Below are 19588 nucleotides of genomic sequence, written 5' to 3'. Positions count from 1 at the left end.
CAGTAGGTACCCTTAGCAGAGCTTTTGGTGAGGTTAGTTGCACATGTGTGGTAGCAAAGTAACTGCCACCCACTTTGCCTGACCAGCCCAGGGCTCTTGCCTCCCCACCTGCCTCTGTTTTACTTGGACTGAGAGTCTCAGGTCAGGGGGGCATTATCTTATTCAACAGGTCCCTAAGTATCCTAATACCTTAATTTTTCACCCCCATTTTGTTAAAGGCACTCTTTAATGTGTGGTATAGCAGAAGTGAATTGTTTTTCAAGTGGGTATTTAGGTATGTATGAGAGTTTGTTCTGGCAACGAAAATAAATACTTCTGTTTTGTGTGGGTGGAGGATTCTTTTTTCCAGTACTGATTTAGGTTAACTTGTCCTAAATTTTAATTATTATTTGTAGGCTGAGACAAGTATGCATAGCTATGTACTAATGAGTTAATGAAACATCTCATTTAACTATAAATTTTTAATACTAAAGTAATCGAATTTAGAGTTAAAATAACCAAGAATAAAGCAGTTTAGAAGTTATTTAAGGCAACATTCATGAAAGTGAAAGTTGTTCAGTCATGTCTGACTCTGCCATCCCATGGACTATATATAGTCCATGGAATTCTCCAGGCCAGAATACTGGAGTGGGTAGCCTTTCCCTCTTACAGGGGACCTTCCTGACCCAGGAATTGAACCAAGGTCTCCTGCGTTGCAGGTGGATTCTCTACCAACTGAGCTGTGAGGGAACCCCAACATTGATGACGCACTTAGAAATTTGTGGCAGTCTGAAGTAAGGTAGTTGTTCAGTTCAGTTCAGTTCAGTCGCTCAGTGTAAGAATTTACATATACACCCTTGAGACACTTGCAGCATTACAAATTTTGCATGGTGGTTAGTCGTCTAAGTGGAAAGCTTAAACTCCATAAAAGTATTGATTTTATTTCATGAATAACAAACTTTATTAATGTTTAATCATTTCCCTTGTAAGTTATTAATCAATAGATTTTTGTTACATATTAGAAAGTTTATGGAGGTTTCATTCTCTTGTAAGACATAAATAAAGCCTTCAGTTTGGGTTGGTTTGTGATCCTTCATTTGATCATTTTGAGAACTAATTTTCAGAAGATCCATCAAGGTTTTTTCTAGGCCAGTGATATCTAAAGTGAATTTTACTTTTTGAAAATATTGATATGCTTAATGAAAAATTCATTTTAAAATATTTTTTTCAGACGTTTATATAACTAAAGGTGTTACATAGAAATGGTTATAAAATTTTCCATCTTTGTTTCTTAGATTGAAGGACAAGGACATGGAGCTGTCTTTGATTGTAAGTTTTCACAGGATGGACAGCATTTTGCCTGTACAGATTCTCACGGTCACCTTCTGATATTTGGTTTTGGATGCAGCAAGCCATATGAAAAGGTCATTTTACATACTTTCTTAGAGCATGTAAATAGTTAAGAAGGATGTTTTTAAAATAGGTTAGATGTATTGATTTGTTTTTTTTATCCTTTCAAATAAAATTAACTGGTTAATATTTATGTTCTTTAACACGTTTAATCCTGAAAATTTCAGTCTGTAAACTTTCCATTTCTAGATTCCTGACCAGATGTTCTTCCATACTGACTATCGACCACTGATTAGGGATTCTAATAATTACGTCTTAGATGAGCAGACTCAGCAGGCCCCTCACCTTATGCCTCCACCATTCTTGGTAGATGTAGATGGAAACCCTCATCCAACTAAGTATCAGCGATTAGTGCCTGGCCGAGAAAATTCTGCAGATGAACATTTGGTTCCACAACTAGGCTATGTGGCAACAAGTAAGTGCTAAACCTTTTAAAAAAATTTTTTTTTATTTGAAAAATGTAAGTAATAATACAGAGAACTCCTGTACTTTCAGATTTAGCAGTCCTTAATATTTTGCAACGTTTGTTTTGTTATTCTATCTCTAGATACTTATTGTTGTGAACCACTTGAGACTTAAGTTCTGGGCCTCATGTCCATTTACCCCTAAATACTTAAGTATGTATTTTCTAAGAAAAATATGTTTTCTTATATAATCATGTACAGTTATCAAAAATAGAACATTTAACATTTATACTATTATAGCCTGTAATCAAATTTTGTTATTCTAATAATGCCTGTACCATCTTGTTTTCCCTCCCTGGTGTAGATTTTAATTTGGGACTGAACATTAAATCTAGCAGTCATTAAGTTCAGGTCGTGCAATTTTGAAGAGCACAACATAAATGATGTAGTCTTCTTGGAGGATCATGTCAGGATGCCTGTGGTTGTGTTTCATCCAATTATTGGTGGTGTTGACTTTGAACACTGGGTATCTGCTGAAGTTCTCCACTCTGAAGATTATTTCCTCTTTGTAATTATTTAGTAACTTGTGTAAATAACCTGTTCCTTTTCTAACTTTACCTGTAAGTTTGAGGATCCATTGGTAATTCTTGCCTGAATCAATTGTTGTTCTGAAGGTTGTGAAGTGGTTTTCCAACTCTTTTATCATTGCTTTTTCATTTTATCATTAGCTGACCATCTGCTACTCTCTCATTTATTTTTAGTCTGGACTTCCAGGTTGTTATATAGTGAGTTAAAATCCAGTACTGTCGTTACTTAGTTGCTCATGTTATCCTTGGACTTGGCTGTGAAAACCCTTTAGGCTGAGTATTGTGTCCTTTCCCAAGTCCCCATCGTTCCTTGAACACTCTTAACTTTCTGGCAGAGGAGGTTCCAGTTCCATCTTGTCCTTTGCCTGTCCCAGCCAAGGGCAGAGGTGTTTTGCTTTGTTTTGTTTGTTTTTGTTCATAGCAGTGTAGTGTTTTTCTCTAATATTCTTGTTTCTTGTACTAAGCAAAGAAAAAAAGATACATCTGGGAGGTGGTAGTGGGGTACAAGAGGGAGGGGGCATGTATACCTGTGACTTGATTCATGTTGATGTATGGCAGAAAACAACACAACATTGTAAAGCAATTATCCTCCAATTAAAAATAAATTTAAAAAAGATACTTTGGATGAGAATTGATTTGCTAAAACTTTAAGGTTAAAGATTACTCTAAATCACCGTATGTTTACTCTTCCAAATTCTTTTTATTAGTTTGATTGAAGTATACTTTACGTACAACAAAATTCACAACTTTTAAGTGTGCAATTCAAATGAGTTAAGAAATGTTAAGACAGTCATATAAGCCACCACCACAATCCAATGTGTAGGTTGTAAGGTCTATGTTCTGTGTTCAAAGAAGATGTATTTTATGGTGGGAGGACAAGTAAGGAATTGTTTTTGTATGAAAATGTTAGTGTCTTAAGTACATTTCAAGACCCCACAACTGTCCAGCACTTTTTCTCCATTTACACTAAGTATGACTGTATTAAATATCTCTGAAAATATATTATTTAAAAAATAAAGAAGCAAAGACACTTTAAAAAAATCTGATTTTATACCTGAAGAATTATAGCTGGAGTTCGGATTGGTCATTTGCTGAAGGCCAAAAAGGTTTTATTCACTCTTTTTTATTTAAGACTAAAGAAATGCCAGTGCTTTTCTCTACATCAAGAGACTGAGTTGCATAGAAAACTCAGAGGTATACAGTGAAGTCCAGTTGATTCTTTGTTGCTCTATTATAGTCAGAGATCTTGGGAAATATTGTATAAATAAGAAGCATTGATCTGAAACAGAAAAACAAGATTTTCGCTGAAATGTGTTTTCTTCTACTTACTTCGACGGATTTCAGAAGCTCTGTTGAGGTTTTTGTGGAACTTAGTACTGTAAAGTTTGTTTTGAATCTTTTCTCTAACTTAATTAGTTGTGAAAATAAAGGCTACCTTTAATAATTATTTTTGAAAAACAAGTCTTACAATTGCTAACGTAATTTTAATTGTAACTTGTTGAAAATTTTTGTTCTGTCTTTGTATATATTATGATGTGATATTCATTCAATGAATTTTCAGGTGATGGAGAGGTAATAGAACAAATTATAAGCCTTCAAACCAATGATAATGGTGAACGAAGCCCAGAGCGCAGTGTCCTGGATGGAATGATAAGACAGTTGCAGCAGCAGCAAGATCAGAGAATGGGAGCAGGTCAGGAGGCTGTTCCAAGTGGACTTTCAAATGGGGAAGAAACACCCCGAAGAGGTAAGAAATATGGCAGAGGTATTTTGCCTTAACATGGCTAGATTGAAATTGAAGAATAAATGAAGTCATTGTCCCCTGCATGCAGTGTGAAAAACTTTTCAGTATAAAAGCAGTGTACTAAGCAGTGTATGTTTACAACTTTGAGCAGAAGTCTGGAGGATAGCTTTATGACATATAAGGTTGATAGACTAACAAATGAGTGTTTGAATTTCAGGTACTTTGAAAGGCTGTTGAAGTCTTTTTGCTCTAAAATAAGAGTATTTACAAAATTAAATTGAGTTATAAAGAGTAGAGAACAAAGTGTTTTCTAAAGAAACATTAGGTTTCTTTTTTATATAATCTTAGAAAGCTTGCAGTGAATTTCAGGGCAGAGTACTTAATACTGGAATGTGGTAATAATTATACTAATGGAAATAATCTAGAAGAGGTATGTGATTATTATGCAACTGAACTCTGGGAAAGTTAAAACCTTGTGGAAGATAAGAACTTTTTGAGTCCATAAAATGCTGTAGAATTTCCTCTCTATTGCTCCGTGCTCTGTTCTGAACAGTTTCTTCAGCTCTTTCTGCCCTTTCACTCTTGCTGTCTTTCATCTAGTTTGTCTAGACTTTAGATTTTTTATTATTTTTTTTTATTTTGGCCACGTGACAGATGGGATCTAGTCCTGGCCAGGAATCAAACCCAGGTCCTTGGCAGTGAAAGCACAGAGTTGTAACCACTGGACTCCAGGAAACTTGGAGAGCTTTAGATTTTTATTTGAAATGACTGTTAGGTCTAGAAGTTTCATTAATTCTCTTTAAAATTAGTGCGTTATACTTTAAGTTTTACTTCTTTTATATATTTAGTTGTTTTGGTTTCTAGCAGCACAGAATCGGGTCTGTCAAAACTTTGTTCTTGGAACCCCTGGTAGTTGAGTGACTGAGACTCCATGCTGTTAGTGCAGGGTGCCTGAGTTTGAGCCCTGGTCAGGGAATTAGATCCTGCATGCAGGATCAGCTAAGACCAGTTATAGCCAAGTAAATAAGTAAGTACTTAACAACAGCAACAAAACTCTCAAATTTTGTTATTGACATAGTCTTAACTTTGGTTCACAGATGCTCTTCTTTTTATTTTTTTTTAAATCATGATAATAATACATACCTTTATGTGGTCCTGCCCTATTTCCCTCTCCCAAGATGACAATTCTGTTGATCCTTCCTTTGCATTCTAAAAATAGACTTGACATTCTTGAATGTATTAATAAAAAGCTTTTGTTTTTAAACTTTATAAAAAGGTTTATAAAGGGAACTTTGTGTCTGATTCTTTGTGACCCCAGGGACTGCAGCACTCCAGGCTTCTCTATCCTCCTCTGTCTGCCAGAGTTTGCTCAGATTCATGTCCATTGAGTTGGTGATGCCATCCAACCATCTCATTCTCTGTTGTCACCTTCTCCACCTGCCCTCAATCTTTCCCAGCATCAGGGTCTTTTCCAGTGAGTTGGCTCTTTGCATCAGGTAGCCAAAGTATTGGGACTTCAGCTTCAGGAACAGTCCTTCCAATGAATATTCATTGATATTGATTTCCTTTAGGATTGACTGGTTTGATCTCCTTGCTGTCCAAGGGACTCTCAAGAATCTTCTCCAGGACCACAATTTGAAAGCATCAATTCTTTGGCGCTCCGCCTCTGTGATCCAACTCTCACATTCATACCTGACTACTGGAAAAACCATATGCTTTGGAAAAACCATATTCATACCTGACTACTGGAAAAACTATATGCTTTGACTAGATGGACCTTTGTTAGCAAACTGATGTCTCTGCTTTTTAATATGCTATATTGGTTTGTCAGGCTTTTCTTCCAGGGAGGAAGCATCTTTTAATCTCATGGCTGCAGTCACATTCTGTAGTGATTTTGGAGCCCAAGTAAAAAAAATCTGTCACTGCTTCCACTATTTTCCTATCTATTTGCCATGAAGTGATGGGACTGGATGCCATGATCTTAGTTTTTTGAATGTTGAGTTTTAAGCCAGCTTTTTCACTCTCCTCTTTCACCCTCATCAAGAGGCTCTTTAGTTCCTCTTCACTTTCTGCCATTAGAATACTATATTTTTAAGATTGATCAGTTATTGCATTGGGTTAATTTTGACTGTTATGTACTCTGCTACTGCTGCTGCTAAGTCACTTCAGTCGTGTCCGACTGTGTGTGACCCCATAGACGGAAGCCCACCAGGCTCCCCCATCCCTGGGATTCTCCAGGCAAGAACACTGGAGTGGGTTGCCATTTCCTTCTCCAATGTGTGAAAGTGAAGTCGCTCAGTCGTGTCCGACCCTTAGTGACCCTACGGACTGCAGCCTACCAGGCTTCTCCATCCATGGGATTCTCCAGGCAAGAGTACTGGAGTGGCTTGCCATTGCCTTCTCCGGTTATGTACTCTATTGTATGCCTATATCTGATTTTATTCATTCATTCTCTTGATGGATTTTTGGGTACTTTTGAGAGTTTGCTAATCTCAAACAGAAATGATATTAACAGTCTTGTATGGTTCTCATATACACCTGAAATAATTTCTATCTCTGGTATTTTTTTCCTAAATTTTAGAGCAAGTTGGAGATACTGTGAACTTTGTCCCTTCAGACATGATTCTGTATCTTCTAAGAACCGGAAACATTTTTACATGTTCATAACATAGTGATCATAGGTCAGCCAACTTTATAATACTATACAGTATACAAACTATAAAATACTGCTACCTAATGTACAATCTTCCTGTTTGCTCACTTGTTCCAAAATTGTCCTTCAGGGCTTTTTAAAATTTTAGGATTTAATCAAGCCTTGGTTATTGTGCTTAATCATTACTTCTTCTAATTTAGAACAGTTCTCTCATGGCGCTGGTACTTAGGAGAGTTCAGGCCTGTTTTTTCACAGATTTTCCCTCAATTTTCCCTCAATTCCCTGAATGTGTCTCATTATCTCATAATTGGATTCAGGTTCAACATTTTAGGCAAGAATACTGGAGAAGGAAATAGCAACCCACTCCAGTACTCTTGCCTGGAAAACTCCATGGATGGAGGAGCCTGGTAGGCTACAGTCCATGGGGTCACAAAGAGTCAGACACAACTGAGCTACTTCACTTTCTTTCTTTCTATAGTGGCTTTTGGAGAAGGAAATGGCAACCCACTCCAATGTTATCGCCTTGAGAATTCCATGGGCAGAGGGTCCTGGTGGGCTAAAGTCTATGGGGTTGCAAAGAGTCTGACACGAGTACACAATTAACACACACACACACTGCATAGTTGCTGCTGTGTTTATCTCAGTGCATCAGAGCAAGTGACCCAAGATATGTATGCATTTCTCTGCATACCTTGCTTTTTTCTTTTACAGTATATTCTAGAAATTACTCCTATCCATTCATAGAACTCTTCATTCCTTTTTATAGCTTCATAGTATTCCACTGTGTGGAATAGCCATTCTTTGTAATTAATCTGTTTATGGTCACTCATGTTACTTTTCATACTTTGAACAGCAAGTATGAAAAGTAACCTGAGATAAGTAACCTATTCATATGTTTTCTTCAAATTGTTGGAGAATAATGCTGTGACTTGGGCAGTTAAATTTAGAATTTATTTTTAGTTCTAAATGCAAGAAGTGTTTCTTAAACGTCAGTGTGTTTTAATATAAATTTTGGATTAATAGCAGGCTCACTTAATGTCATTTTTAATAGATGAAGTATAGTATGTTGTGCAGTACAAACTGGTTCACATTTGATTGGTAAACAGAATGTTGTATGTAGAAGAGTGCAGAAGTTGCATTCACTCATATTTGAATTTTATCCCAGGCAGGGAGAGCTGGTTTATTTGAAGTAAATTTGTATTTCCTTCAGTTCAGTTCAGTTGCTCAGTCGTGTCCGACTCTTTGCAACCCCATGGACCACAGCACGCCAGGCCTGCCTGTCCATCACCAACTCCTGGAGTTTACTCAAACTCATCTCCATGGTGTCGGTGATGCCATCCAACCACTTCATCCTCTGTCATCCCCTTCTCCTCCTGCCTTCTTTTTTTTTTTATTTTTATTTTTTAGTTTATTTATTTTTAATTTTTTTTTTTTAATTTAACAATATTATATTGGTTGGTTCTGCCATACATTGACGTGAATTCGCCCCAGGTGTACATGAGTTCCCCCTCCTGAACCCCCCTCTCACCTCCCTCCTCACTTTATCCTCCTCCTGCCTTCAATCTTTCCCAGCATCAGGGTCTAAATGAGTCAGCTCTTCGCATCAGTTCAGTTCAGTCGCTCAGTTATGTCCGACTCTTTGCGACTCCATGAACCTCAGCTCGCCAGGCCTCCCTGTCCATCACCGACTCCCAGAGTCCACCCAAACCCATGTCTTATTGAGCCGATGATGCCATCCAACCATCTCATCCTCTGTCGTCCCTTTCTCCTCCTGCCCTCAATCTTTCCCAGCATCAGGGTCTTTTCCAGTGAGTCAGCTCTTTGCATCAGGTGGCCAAAGGATTGGAGTTTCAGCATCAGTCCTTCCAATGAACACCCAGGACTGATCTCCTTTAGGATGGACTGGTTGGATCTCCCTGCAGTCCGAGGGACTCTCAAGAGTCTTCTCCAACACCACAGTTCAAAAGCATCAATTCTTCGGCGATCAGCTTTCTTCACAGTCCAACTCTCACATCCATACGTGACCACTGGAAAACCCATAGCCTTACCTAGACGGACCTTTGTTGGCAAAGTAATGTCTCTTTTTTACAGGTGGCCAAAAAGTATATAGCCCCCAGTTAGTAGCAGGGTCCTCTTCACTCTTGTTTTAACTTTCTTAAAAAAATTTTTTTTTATTTGAGTATATAGTTGCTATACAACGTTGTGTTAATTTCTCCTGTGCAGCAAAATGAATATTAGCTGTACATATAGATATATCCCCTCTTCTTTGGAATTTCTTTCCATGTAGGTCACCACAGAGCATTGAGTAGAATTCCCTGTGATTACCCTGTATTTTAAGGAAACAAGTACTTGCCTGGGCTTCCCCCCACAACTCCTCAGGGTAGTCTCCATCCTTTGTGACTTCCAGCTCCCGGGAGGTTACCCTGCCTGTGTCTGCCTGCCCAGGCTCAGGGCTCAGTGTTGTCTGCATTGCCCTGTTACCCACTCCCCTAGCTCCACTTCAGGTGCTGCCAGCATTTCCCCACTTCACATTTTTGTGAATTTTTAGTAATGGTCTCTGGCAGGCTGCCTGCCTGAGTGGCTTAGATTATCTCTTTAGGTCATAAATAATGTTTGTTACTAGATCTCTTATTATCAAGCCAGTGCAGTTTGAGACATCTATTTGCATTGCTGATTTTTCCAGAAAGATAAATGTTTTAGCTTGCAGTTTTGAGGAAGACAAGGTTTTTAGGACTGCAAGTATAACATTATTATAGAAAATGCTTATAACATAAAATTCAGAAAGTCTAGTAAAAATGGAAAATGACGTTAATAGTCATGTTCTGTATTCTACATTTTGATCTCAGTCACATTAAAAATTCTTTTTTCCAGAGTTTTTTCAGTAGATCTTTTATTTTGGTTTGTATCATATTAGGAGGAATGTGTATGCATATTAGATTGAAGTTTGTTTTGCAGTCATTCTTTACAATTTTTTCCTAGGTTTTAGAAGACTAAGCTTAGACATCCAGTCTCCTCCAAATATTGGTCTGCGTCGTAGTGGACAAGTGGAAGGTGTCCGTCAGATGCACCAGAATGCTCCGCGCAGTCAGATGGCTACGGAGCGTGACCTGCAGGCTTGGAAGCGAAGAGTGGTTGTCCCAGAGGTACCACTAGGCATATTTAGGTTTGTTTTAGGATATCTATTAATATTGTTTATATCTATGAAAATGTATCTATATGGTTATTTACACAGAGTTAAACTTTTAGTGGTATAAATAATCATATACATATATTTTAATAATGCGTTGGGATGTATTTTAATTGTGGTAGAAAAATGTCAAAATTGTTCTCTAACTTTTTACTGTGGTAAATTTTTTCATAACTCATCTTGTTTCATCTACATAAACACCTGCCTTTTCTTCCTTCAGTATTATTTTGAAGGGTGTTTCGAACTTACCATTTTGTCCAAAAGTTTATCAGTATGTAATTTATAAAGATACTTCCTTATCTTAAAACCATAGTGTCATTGTCATATCTTAAAAGCAAGCAAACAACTCCTCAATAGGACCAAATAGCCAGTGTTCAAATTTCCAGTTGTTCCAAATGTTGTATTTTTAGTTTTTGTGAGATTATTTCTTAAGTGGTAAAATTCCATCAGAAGGCACATAATTTCCTTTTTTTTTTTTTTTTTGTGGTGGTAGCAGGTGTTGATGCTGACTACCCTAGATGCATTAATTCTTTAGAGATTATAAAAGAGTGATATTTTAGCTCTGAGTTGTTTATTATTATCTTGGATACTTCTAAACAAAAATTTACCCACTTCTAGTATTTGATCATCCAGTAGTAAGGTTTGTATACAAAAAACAGGATAGATGCTTGCTGATTTTGCTTTATTTACCGTCAAAATAAAAATTTATTCCTTTCCTGGGTATTCATTGGAGGGACTGATGCTAAAGCTGAAACTGCAATACTTTGGCCACCTCATGCGACGAGTTGACTCACTGGAAAAGACTCTGATGCTGGGAAAGGTTGGGGGCGGGAGGAGAAGAGGACGACGGAGAATGAGATGGCTGGATGGCATCACCGACTCTGTGGACACGAGTTTGAGTGAACTTCGGGAGTTGGTGATGGACAGGGAGGCCTGGCGTGCTGTGATTCATGGGGTCGCGGAGAGTCTGACACGACTGAGCGACTGAACTGAACTGATCCTAGAGTGGCCAGTTTGTGTGTGTTTTGTGTTTTCACTGTATTAATCACACTGCTGTGATATAGGTATTTTTAATGTCCTTATTAATGTTTAAGTTTTTCCATCTCTGGCCAGGAGGAGCTTCTGCACGTTGGCCCTGGAGTCCTTTTGAAATGACATAGTAGCCTTGCATGTCGTCTTTGATGTCCAGCATGACAAGGTTACAGGTTCATTTTGTAAATTGCTTTACCTGGACCTAGGATCTGTCTTTCCTCTTAAGTAGCCCTATTGTGCTTTAGGGAGAAATGATGCCTCCTAAGTGTACTGTGGATGATGGTGGAATTTTCCTTGTACTGAACTGTCCCGTGCTGGTTTTCAGGTTACCAAAATGGAGGCAGCAAGTACTGCTTTTGTTGATGTCTAAAACCTTTCAGCATTCTGTCACGTTTGTGTCTCGTAATAGCTAATACAGTGAAGATAATTTTGTGTAAGTTTTCATGTGTTTAGCCAGAATAGTCAGTGATTAGTATTTTATGATACTTCTGTTTTATGCAGTGAATTTAAGAACGTTTATAAATATACAATAAACTGGTGAAAAGCAAAATTTGAAATTGGGATAAGAAATACAGAAAATCACCACCATGTATGTAGTATGCTATAATTAAGCCTTAAAATTTGTCTTGACTGGCATGATCATTGGAACTGAAAGTGTCATTTTGCTTTACTTTTTGTTGTCAAAATCATGGGAAGCAAACAGTTATCAGAAATGAAAGTCCTGAAGAGTAGTTCCTTAAACAAGCATTTCTTTTTTTTTTTGGTGGTGCTGTATCTTCCTTGCTGTGTGCAGGCTTTCTCTAGCTGGGGCACGTTGGGGCTACTTGTTGTGGTGTGCAGGCTTCTCATTGCAGTGGCTCCTCTTATTGCAGACCACAGGCTCTAGGGCACAGGCTCCATAGTTTTGGTGCATGGGCTTAGTTGCTCCAAGGCATGTGGGATCCTCCTGGACCAGAGGTGGGATCCTCCTGGACCAGAGGTTGAATCCTGCATTGGCCCCTGCACTGGCAGGCAGATTCCTATCCATTGTGCCACCAGGGAAGTCTCTGGGTTGGAAAGATCCCCTGAAGGAGGGCATGGCAACCCACTCCAGTATTCTTGGCTGGAGAATCCCATGGACAGAGGAGCCTGGCGGGCTACAGTCTATGGGGTCACAAAGAGTCGGACATGACTGTAGTGACTTAGCATGGCATGGCATGGTTCTGTTTGGGGCTAAAGTTCAGGTGTATAGTTTGTCTTAATCCAATAAATAGAAATTATGTTCATTCTAAATGAGTGAGTGAATCACATATATATATTGTGATCTTTCATAATGTTATTTTTCTTAGCTGACCACCTCACATAGGTGTGGAATCATGCACAGTTGAACATGGTACTTTTGAAGATCTAGAATGTTCCTTTGCTTTATTATTGCTTGAAAATAAATTGTGTGTAGTGGTTCACTGTCAAAACAAAGGGAGATGTACAGGTATAGGGTAGAAGTTTCATTTGGCTACAAGCGAAAAACCTCATGGTAGTTCCTTAAATACATATACTGCTGGTGAAATTGATTACTTGTGAAGGGGAGTCTGATTTAGAACTCCCCTGTGGATGATGTTTGGCTGTCCTGTGAGTGTGGGCTGCAGATGTATCTTGAGAAAAAAGTGGTTTGCTTGGAAATCAGTCTTTGTCTTTATATCATTTATGCTTATACTCATTTCAGTGTTCACTTATATCTTAAAGCGTGGGTAAAAAGTCAGTTTTGAAACTTTTCTAGTGGAATTTTAAAGTGAGCACACAAAGCACAAAGCCATGTTTTCAACAACGTTCGTATTTGAGAAAAAAGACATTTAGTTACTTGAACTCTCTAGTTGTGAAGAAGGAAAATGATATTCATTGCCAAAGACCCCTTGCTCTGAAATTGGTCACAGCAACATTATAAATTTTCTTTTGTGTCATGTGAGTGAAATAGGGTGATTAGAAGAACCAGCAACATTGCTGTTCTGGTTTCCAGAAATTATAAAATGAGAAATGTTAAGTTTGGAGAAGGATTCTGCTCTTATTTTTTCTTTAGAGACTAGAATTGCAATTTTGAAAAATCATAGGTACATTTTGAGTAGCTAATGTGAGAGATCCTGTTCAAATTGGTCCTCATAGGGCCAAGCAGAACATAAATGAATATTTCTGTGTTAGATACAAAAAATAGGACCTCCTAGTTGCCTGTAAGATATTGTTTATATTAAGTTCCTTGAAAACTATTTCTTATTAATTAAAAATAATTTATGATTCCTAGAATCGTAATGATTTTTTTTTCTCTATATATCCTTTATTTATCTGTAACTAATATAACTGGGTGCTTAAATTTGTAGGAAGTTGGAAGACTTCAGAATAGAGAAAGGTGAACAAGAAAGAAATCTTTATATAATTGGAAGAAAGAGGAAGACTCTCCAGTTTTCACAAAAGGTAACCTAAATTCCATTTTCTTAGGAATAAACAAATTAGAAATTGAACTGAAATTCACAGTTTTCTTTTTGATCAATGTGAATATTAGTAATATTAGTCTTCTGTTTGGGATTTTAAATGGTAGACATAAAGTTGTACAGCTGTTAGGAAAAGTGGCTTGAAACTTGCAGGAAGTAGCCTAATGCCTGAGAGTGCTGAAGGATTCTAAAAAATTATTTTCAGGACTTCCCTGGTAGTTAAGTGGTTAAGATTCCCCATTCCCAATGTGGAGGACCTGGGAGGCCTGGGTTCAATCCTTGGTCGGGGAACTAAGATCCTGCATGCCTCATGGTGTGGCCTAAGAAGAAAAAAGAAAAAATGATGATGCTTTTAATAATCACTAGAACATTATGACCCCATCAAAAGCATTTTGTTTCCATTCTCAATCACTTCTCCTTTCTTCTGAAGGTAATCAACTATTTGACTTCTAAAGATGCTGGTTAGCTTTGTTTGTTTCTGATGTTTTCCAGATCATGCATTTATTAAAAATCTTAGATGTCACACCTATAAAAATTCTTAGGTATGTGACCATGCAAAGCCCAAACCCATTTGAGAAAAATCTTATTCCTTAGTGTTCAATTGCTCATTTTAGATTTTTGTAACTATCATATATGAAGCCTTAGCAAATTAGTGGAATTTATACAAAATATATGCAAGATAAGTGCTACAAAACGGTGTTGAAAAATGGTTGTGTTTGCAAGATATTCTCTTTCAGTTGATCATTTAGTCTTGTATCATGAGAAATGGCCTCTGCGTGCCTGGCTGCCACATTCACTGTCTTGATGCCACATAAATGGTGCCTTTGTTTATGACTTGGGCTTTGAGAATTCAATAAAAACCGTTTCTATCTTATTATTTAAAAGTAATTCAAGTCATTACTATGTAAAGTACTGAAAAGAAGAAAATGTTGACTATCTGAATGAGTATATCTTCAGCTTTAGTTAGGGTATTTCCTCTTGAAAAAACTTTAAAGTTAAATTTAACTACAGTTTTTAAGAAATCAATTTTTTTCGGTTGTTTTTGCTGAAGAAATAAGTTATAAAATATTTTTAAAAATTTGATTACAGTGCTATTATATATTCATAGAGAACTTCCCTGGTAGCTCAGCTGTTAAAGAATCTGCCTGTAATCCAGGAGACCCTGGTGCGATTCCTGGGTCGGGAGGATCCCCTGGAGAAGGAATAAGCTATCCACTCCAGTATTCTTGGGCTTCCCTGCTGGCTCAGATGGTAAAGAATCCACCTGCAATGCGGGATACATGAGTTTGATCCCTAGGTTGAGAAAATCCCCTGGGAGGAGGTCATGTCAACCCACTCCAGTATTCTTGCCTGGAGAATCCCCATGGACTGAGGAGCCTGGCAGGCTACAGTTCATGGGGTCGCAAAGAGTCAGACACAACTGAATGACCAAGCATAGCATATATGTTCATAATTTTCTAATTTGGGTATGTGTTTTGATATTTTACAGTCTTATTAAATTACATCAAAAATTTATTCAAGAAACAGTTACAAAGTTAAATGCAGAGAGCTTTAAAGTTTTCAATTAAGTTTTTGTTTCTAGCTATTTTAAACCCTGTATTGGATAAGAAGGCTAACACTTTAAACCTTAATCTATCTATATACAAATCATGGATACATATATAGTACATAAATACTTATGTAGTAACTGTGGTAATAACAATTTTGAGGGGGAAAATGAGAAAGTCAAGTTTCTTATAGGGTCATGATAATGTGAAAAAGGATAAGAAACACTGATCTAAATGGAATCACGCAGTATGTATATGTAATATTTTTTATCTGGCTTGCATTTGACCTTGTGAGATTTATCTTTGTTGTGAGTAGTTGCAGTTCAGTTGTTTTCATTACTGGATAGTATTCACACAATGAGCATGTTGCTGTTTAATTTGTTCTTAAAGGACATTTGGGTTGTTTTCATATTACGAATAATAACTTAGGAATACTGCTCTGAACATTTTGTACATATTTCTTGGTATCCGTGTATGTATTTCTTTTGAGTATATGTACTGGAGCAAAATTATTGGAGCATATAATACACGTTTATTCAGCTGTAGTAGTTAATGCTACTTGTGGTTTGATGATTGAACTCTTCTATAAGGAGGGTGAGATGTGTGTTAAAATACCACTATAAGGAGAGATGTGTGTTAAAATATCACTGTGTTTGTAGATGTCTTTGATTCTGCTTGTTTTTTATGTAGTTTGAAGCTATGTCATATGGTGTGTACATATTTAGAATTTTCCTTTTTCCTACTGAATTGAACCTTTTACCATTATGAATTTATCTGTAGCAGTGCTTTATTCTTCAGATTCTTTTATAGGAATGTAGCTGTGCTAGCCTTCTTTTAGCTAGTGTTTGCATAGTATGTTTTTATCCTTTACTTGCTGTTACTATCTGTTTTGTTTCTAGGCTGTTTCTTGCTGTTCTGAATTTTTTTTCTGACTGAATATATTCCATTTAGTTAGTTCTCTGCAGCTGTGTGTAATCTGCTATTAAATTTGTGTTCTTAGTTTTAGTTATAGTATTTTTTTCAGTTCAGAATTTTCCATTTTCTGAAGTTCTCATTTATTTCCTTGAAAATCAGCCCTGGTTATTTAAAAAACCTGTTTGATTATTTCAGTATCTTCCTCCCCTGTTGATGCATTTCCATCCGGTATTGATTTTTTTCTCATTTTTCACAGTTGTGTTTTCTCTGTTGCCTGTGTTTTGTTTGTTTGTTTATGACCGCTCTGGGTCCTCACTGCTGCACTGGGCTTTCTCTGGTTGCGGTGAGTGGGAGCTGCTCTTTGGCTGCGGTGCAGGCTTCTCAGTGTGCTTGTTCCCCTTGTGGCAGAGCTCAGGCTCTCGTGTGCGCTCCAAGTAGCTGGTGCACGGCCTTAGTTGCCCTGCAGTATGTGGAATCTTCCTGGACCAATGATTGAACCTGTGTCCCCTTCATTGGCAGGGGGTTTCTTAAACTCTGGACCACCAGGGAAATCCTGTTCCCTGTGTTTTTTCATTGAATGTTAGAGGTTAGAGATGATTTGAAGCCTTGGATGGTTTTTACTCCCCAGAGCACGTATGATTTGCTTCTCGTAGGCTACTTGGGCCACTTGCAAGCTTGTATCACTTTAACCCAGACAAGGATGGATTTTTAGTTCCTTGGGATTACTGTTGATCTGTAGTTTACTTATAGTATAGATTGTAGTCCTTTGGGCTGACAGCCGAAGCTTGAGGTGCTCACCTATATATAGGAGACTCTGGATTGCAATTTTTGTTAGCTTAACTCAAGAATTTAGTCTGTTAGTTTTTTGCTTGCCTGCTAAATCTTTCAGCTTCCTCTTCCAGAGTGAAAATCTAGGGTTCTTTTACATTGCTGATAACTTTTTTGTGTGTATTAGTCTTGTAAATCTTCATAGACTTGTTAGGTATATAGTGCCCTCAAACTTTTTTTAAAAATTGTATTTTGACAGACTTTCTTGTTCTTAGTGGTAGTTTTTTGGTCCATCTGATTTACGTATTAGTCATGAAATTCATTAACAGAATTAAATTGTTGCTTTAACCAAAAAAAAGTACTGGGAGATTAAGGAAAGGAGTTGTTTTAAAATCAGCCAGGATATGTTGATAAAACACCCTCATGGTTATAAACAGATGGCACTAACATGAAAATTGATTTGTGTATTAGTTCTGGGAATATATACTTTCATGGAGTACTTTCACATACGTGACTTTGGTGTTTAAGGAATAGCATGCTCCTCTCCGTGTCACCCCTCACTGCTGCCCTTTCAATCTAGCTATTTTATTTGGCTGATTTTAAAAGATTATTTAATTATTTTGTTAATTAAAAAGTATTTAAAAAAATTCAAGCACAGCTGAAAAGTACTGACAACAAATCATCCAAAAAGTTAAAACCTGAAAATAAGTTGTATTGTTATTTAAGGATCATTTCAGATATTTCTCTCTGTATATTCACACAGTGATGTATTCCTTAAGATTGGTTTCTTAAGATTGGTTACTGCATCATAATATAGGAATATATACTTTCACTTCTAAGATAAATATTTTAAAGTGATTTCTTTTTTGGATTATAGTTATTTTATGGTAAACCCATTAATATGATGCAGTTTGGAAGATGCTGATCTAATGTGCTTATTAAATTTAGCTGTGTCATCTAAATATGTTAAAAGTTAAAAAGAAAAACAAAAAAGCAAAAAACAACCAATCTTGATTAACAATATGTGGCAAAAATACCCATTCAAGAATATTTTATTTTTTGAACTTACTGTTACTATTTTTGCCTTCAGTCCTTTAGAGACTTGATAGGATGATTGATATTTTATTGAAGGTTGTCCTTATTTAAGTGTTTATTCTCATCTGCACTTTTGTATTTCAGTCTGATGCGGTGACTTTGATGTCACAGCCTAGACAGAGGACATGTAGGCGTAAATATCCAAATTATGGTAGAAGAAATCTTGGACGGCTTGAGTTATCTTCTGGAAATGAATCTTCAAGCTCCATAAGACATGTGAGTTTCATAACTTTAAAACATACAAAATTATATTGAAGAATAATTTGTCTTAATTCTTCCCTTTGAATCTACCTTGAAATTATGTAAAAATACAGTATTCTATTTTTTATTTTTTTTATTTCTTGTGGGTTTGAGCCCTGGTTCAGGCAGATCCCGTGGAGTTCAGTATTCTTGTCTGGGAAATGACTACAGTTCATGGGGTCGCAAAAAGTCTGACTTGACTTAGCGACTAAACTAACAACAATAGTATTCTTTAGAGATTAAGATGAAATTTCACATTTGAATTTCTCTAACAATTTTGAGCAGCTTTGTACCATACCATGTACAGTGTCCATTGGTTTTAGAATATTAACAAAATTGTGCTGTCACCACTGGAGAAGGCAGTGGCACCCCACTGCAGTACTCTTGCCTGGAAAATCCCATGGACAGAGGAGCCTGCTAGACTGCAGTCCCTGGGGTCGCTAAGAGTTGGACATGACTGAGCGACTTCACTTTCACTTTTCACTTTCCTGCATTGGAGAAGGAAATGGCACCCCACTCCAGTGTTCTTGCCTGGAGAATCCCAGGGACAGGGGAGCCTGGTGGGCTGCCGTCTATGGGGTCGCACAGAGTTGGACACGACTGAAGTGACTTGGCAGCAGCAGCAACTGTCACCACCACTGTTTAATTTCAAAATATTTTAATCACCTAAGAAGAAACCTTATACCCATTTCCAAGTACTTCCATGGATGGCTGCCCCTGGCAGCCACTAATCTTTCTATTCCTGTTAATTTTTGTATTCTGGACATTTCATTTAATAGACACATACAGTATGATCTTGAAATGGGTTTTTTTCACTTAATGCTTTCAGGGCTGATTCCATGTATAGCAGGATTAGAACTTCCTTCTTTTTCATTGCCCTATATTCTATTATAGGAATAGACTGCAGTTTGTTTACCCACTCATCAGCTAGTGGGCATTTGTGTTATTTATACTTTAAAAAACAAATTAAGTTTTGGCTGCACTGGTTCTTTGCTGCTGTGCACAGGTCTTCTCTCATTGTGGTGTGAGGGATTCTCGTTGCGGTGGCTTCTCTTGTTATGGAGCACAAGCTCTAGGTGCATGTCTTAGTTGCCCCATGGCATGTGCAATCTTCCTGCACCAGGGATTGAACTGGTATCCCCTTCAAATACTTAACCACTGGACCACCAGGGAAGTTCTGCTTCTACTTTTTGACTGTGGTAAATATTGCTGCTTATCAACATTTAGGTACAGGGTTTTGTTAGGACATAAATTTACGTTTTTGTGTATATCTAGTAGTCAATTTGCTGGATCATATAGTAACTTTGTAGTTAACCTTTTGAGGAATGCCAGACTGTTTTCCAAAGTGGCTGCATTTTATATGCCCAGTCAGTGATGTATGCAGTTTCCAGTTTCTTCATGTCTTGTCCACAGTTGTTATTTAGTTAGTGAGCAGGTAGTGACTTGACAGTATAAAACTCACAGGCAGGATAGGTCCAGGATTTTTGGGGTTTGAACCTTGTTTAATTTAGGGACATCTTTTAGAAAAAGAACTTGGGAGTTACAAGTAGACACAAGGCCTTGATAGG

The 19588-nt window shown here is 37.3% G+C and overlaps 1 protein-coding gene across 2 annotated transcripts in view; it reads left to right on the top strand.

Moving 5' to 3' along the window:
* The window catches only part of BRWD1 (bromodomain and WD repeat domain containing 1), a 119878-nt gene that overhangs the window by 44443 nt on the left and 55847 nt on the right, over positions 1-19588 (top strand). For both annotated transcript variants that reach the window (XM_055414053.2, XM_055414045.2), the window contains exons 16-21: positions 1275-1403; positions 1579-1804; positions 3942-4127; positions 9757-9940; positions 13345-13438; positions 17865-17996. In XM_055414053.2, coding sequence (XP_055270028.2) covers positions 1275-1403; positions 1579-1804; positions 3942-4127; positions 9757-9940; positions 13345-13438; positions 17865-17996 — 951 coding nt within the window. The remainder of the gene's footprint in view (positions 1-1274; positions 1404-1578; positions 1805-3941; positions 4128-9756; positions 9941-13344; positions 13439-17864; positions 17997-19588) is intronic.

The sequence above is a fragment of the Moschus berezovskii genome, chromosome 1 (assembly GCF_049115385.1).
Source record: "Moschus berezovskii isolate FMDL1 chromosome 1, NW_MosBer_1.0, whole genome shotgun sequence".
Lineage (NCBI taxonomy): Eukaryota > Metazoa > Chordata > Mammalia > Artiodactyla > Moschidae > Moschus > Moschus berezovskii.
Note: the sequence above shows the minus strand (reverse complement) of the source record. Positions and strands in the feature narration are given on the sequence as shown.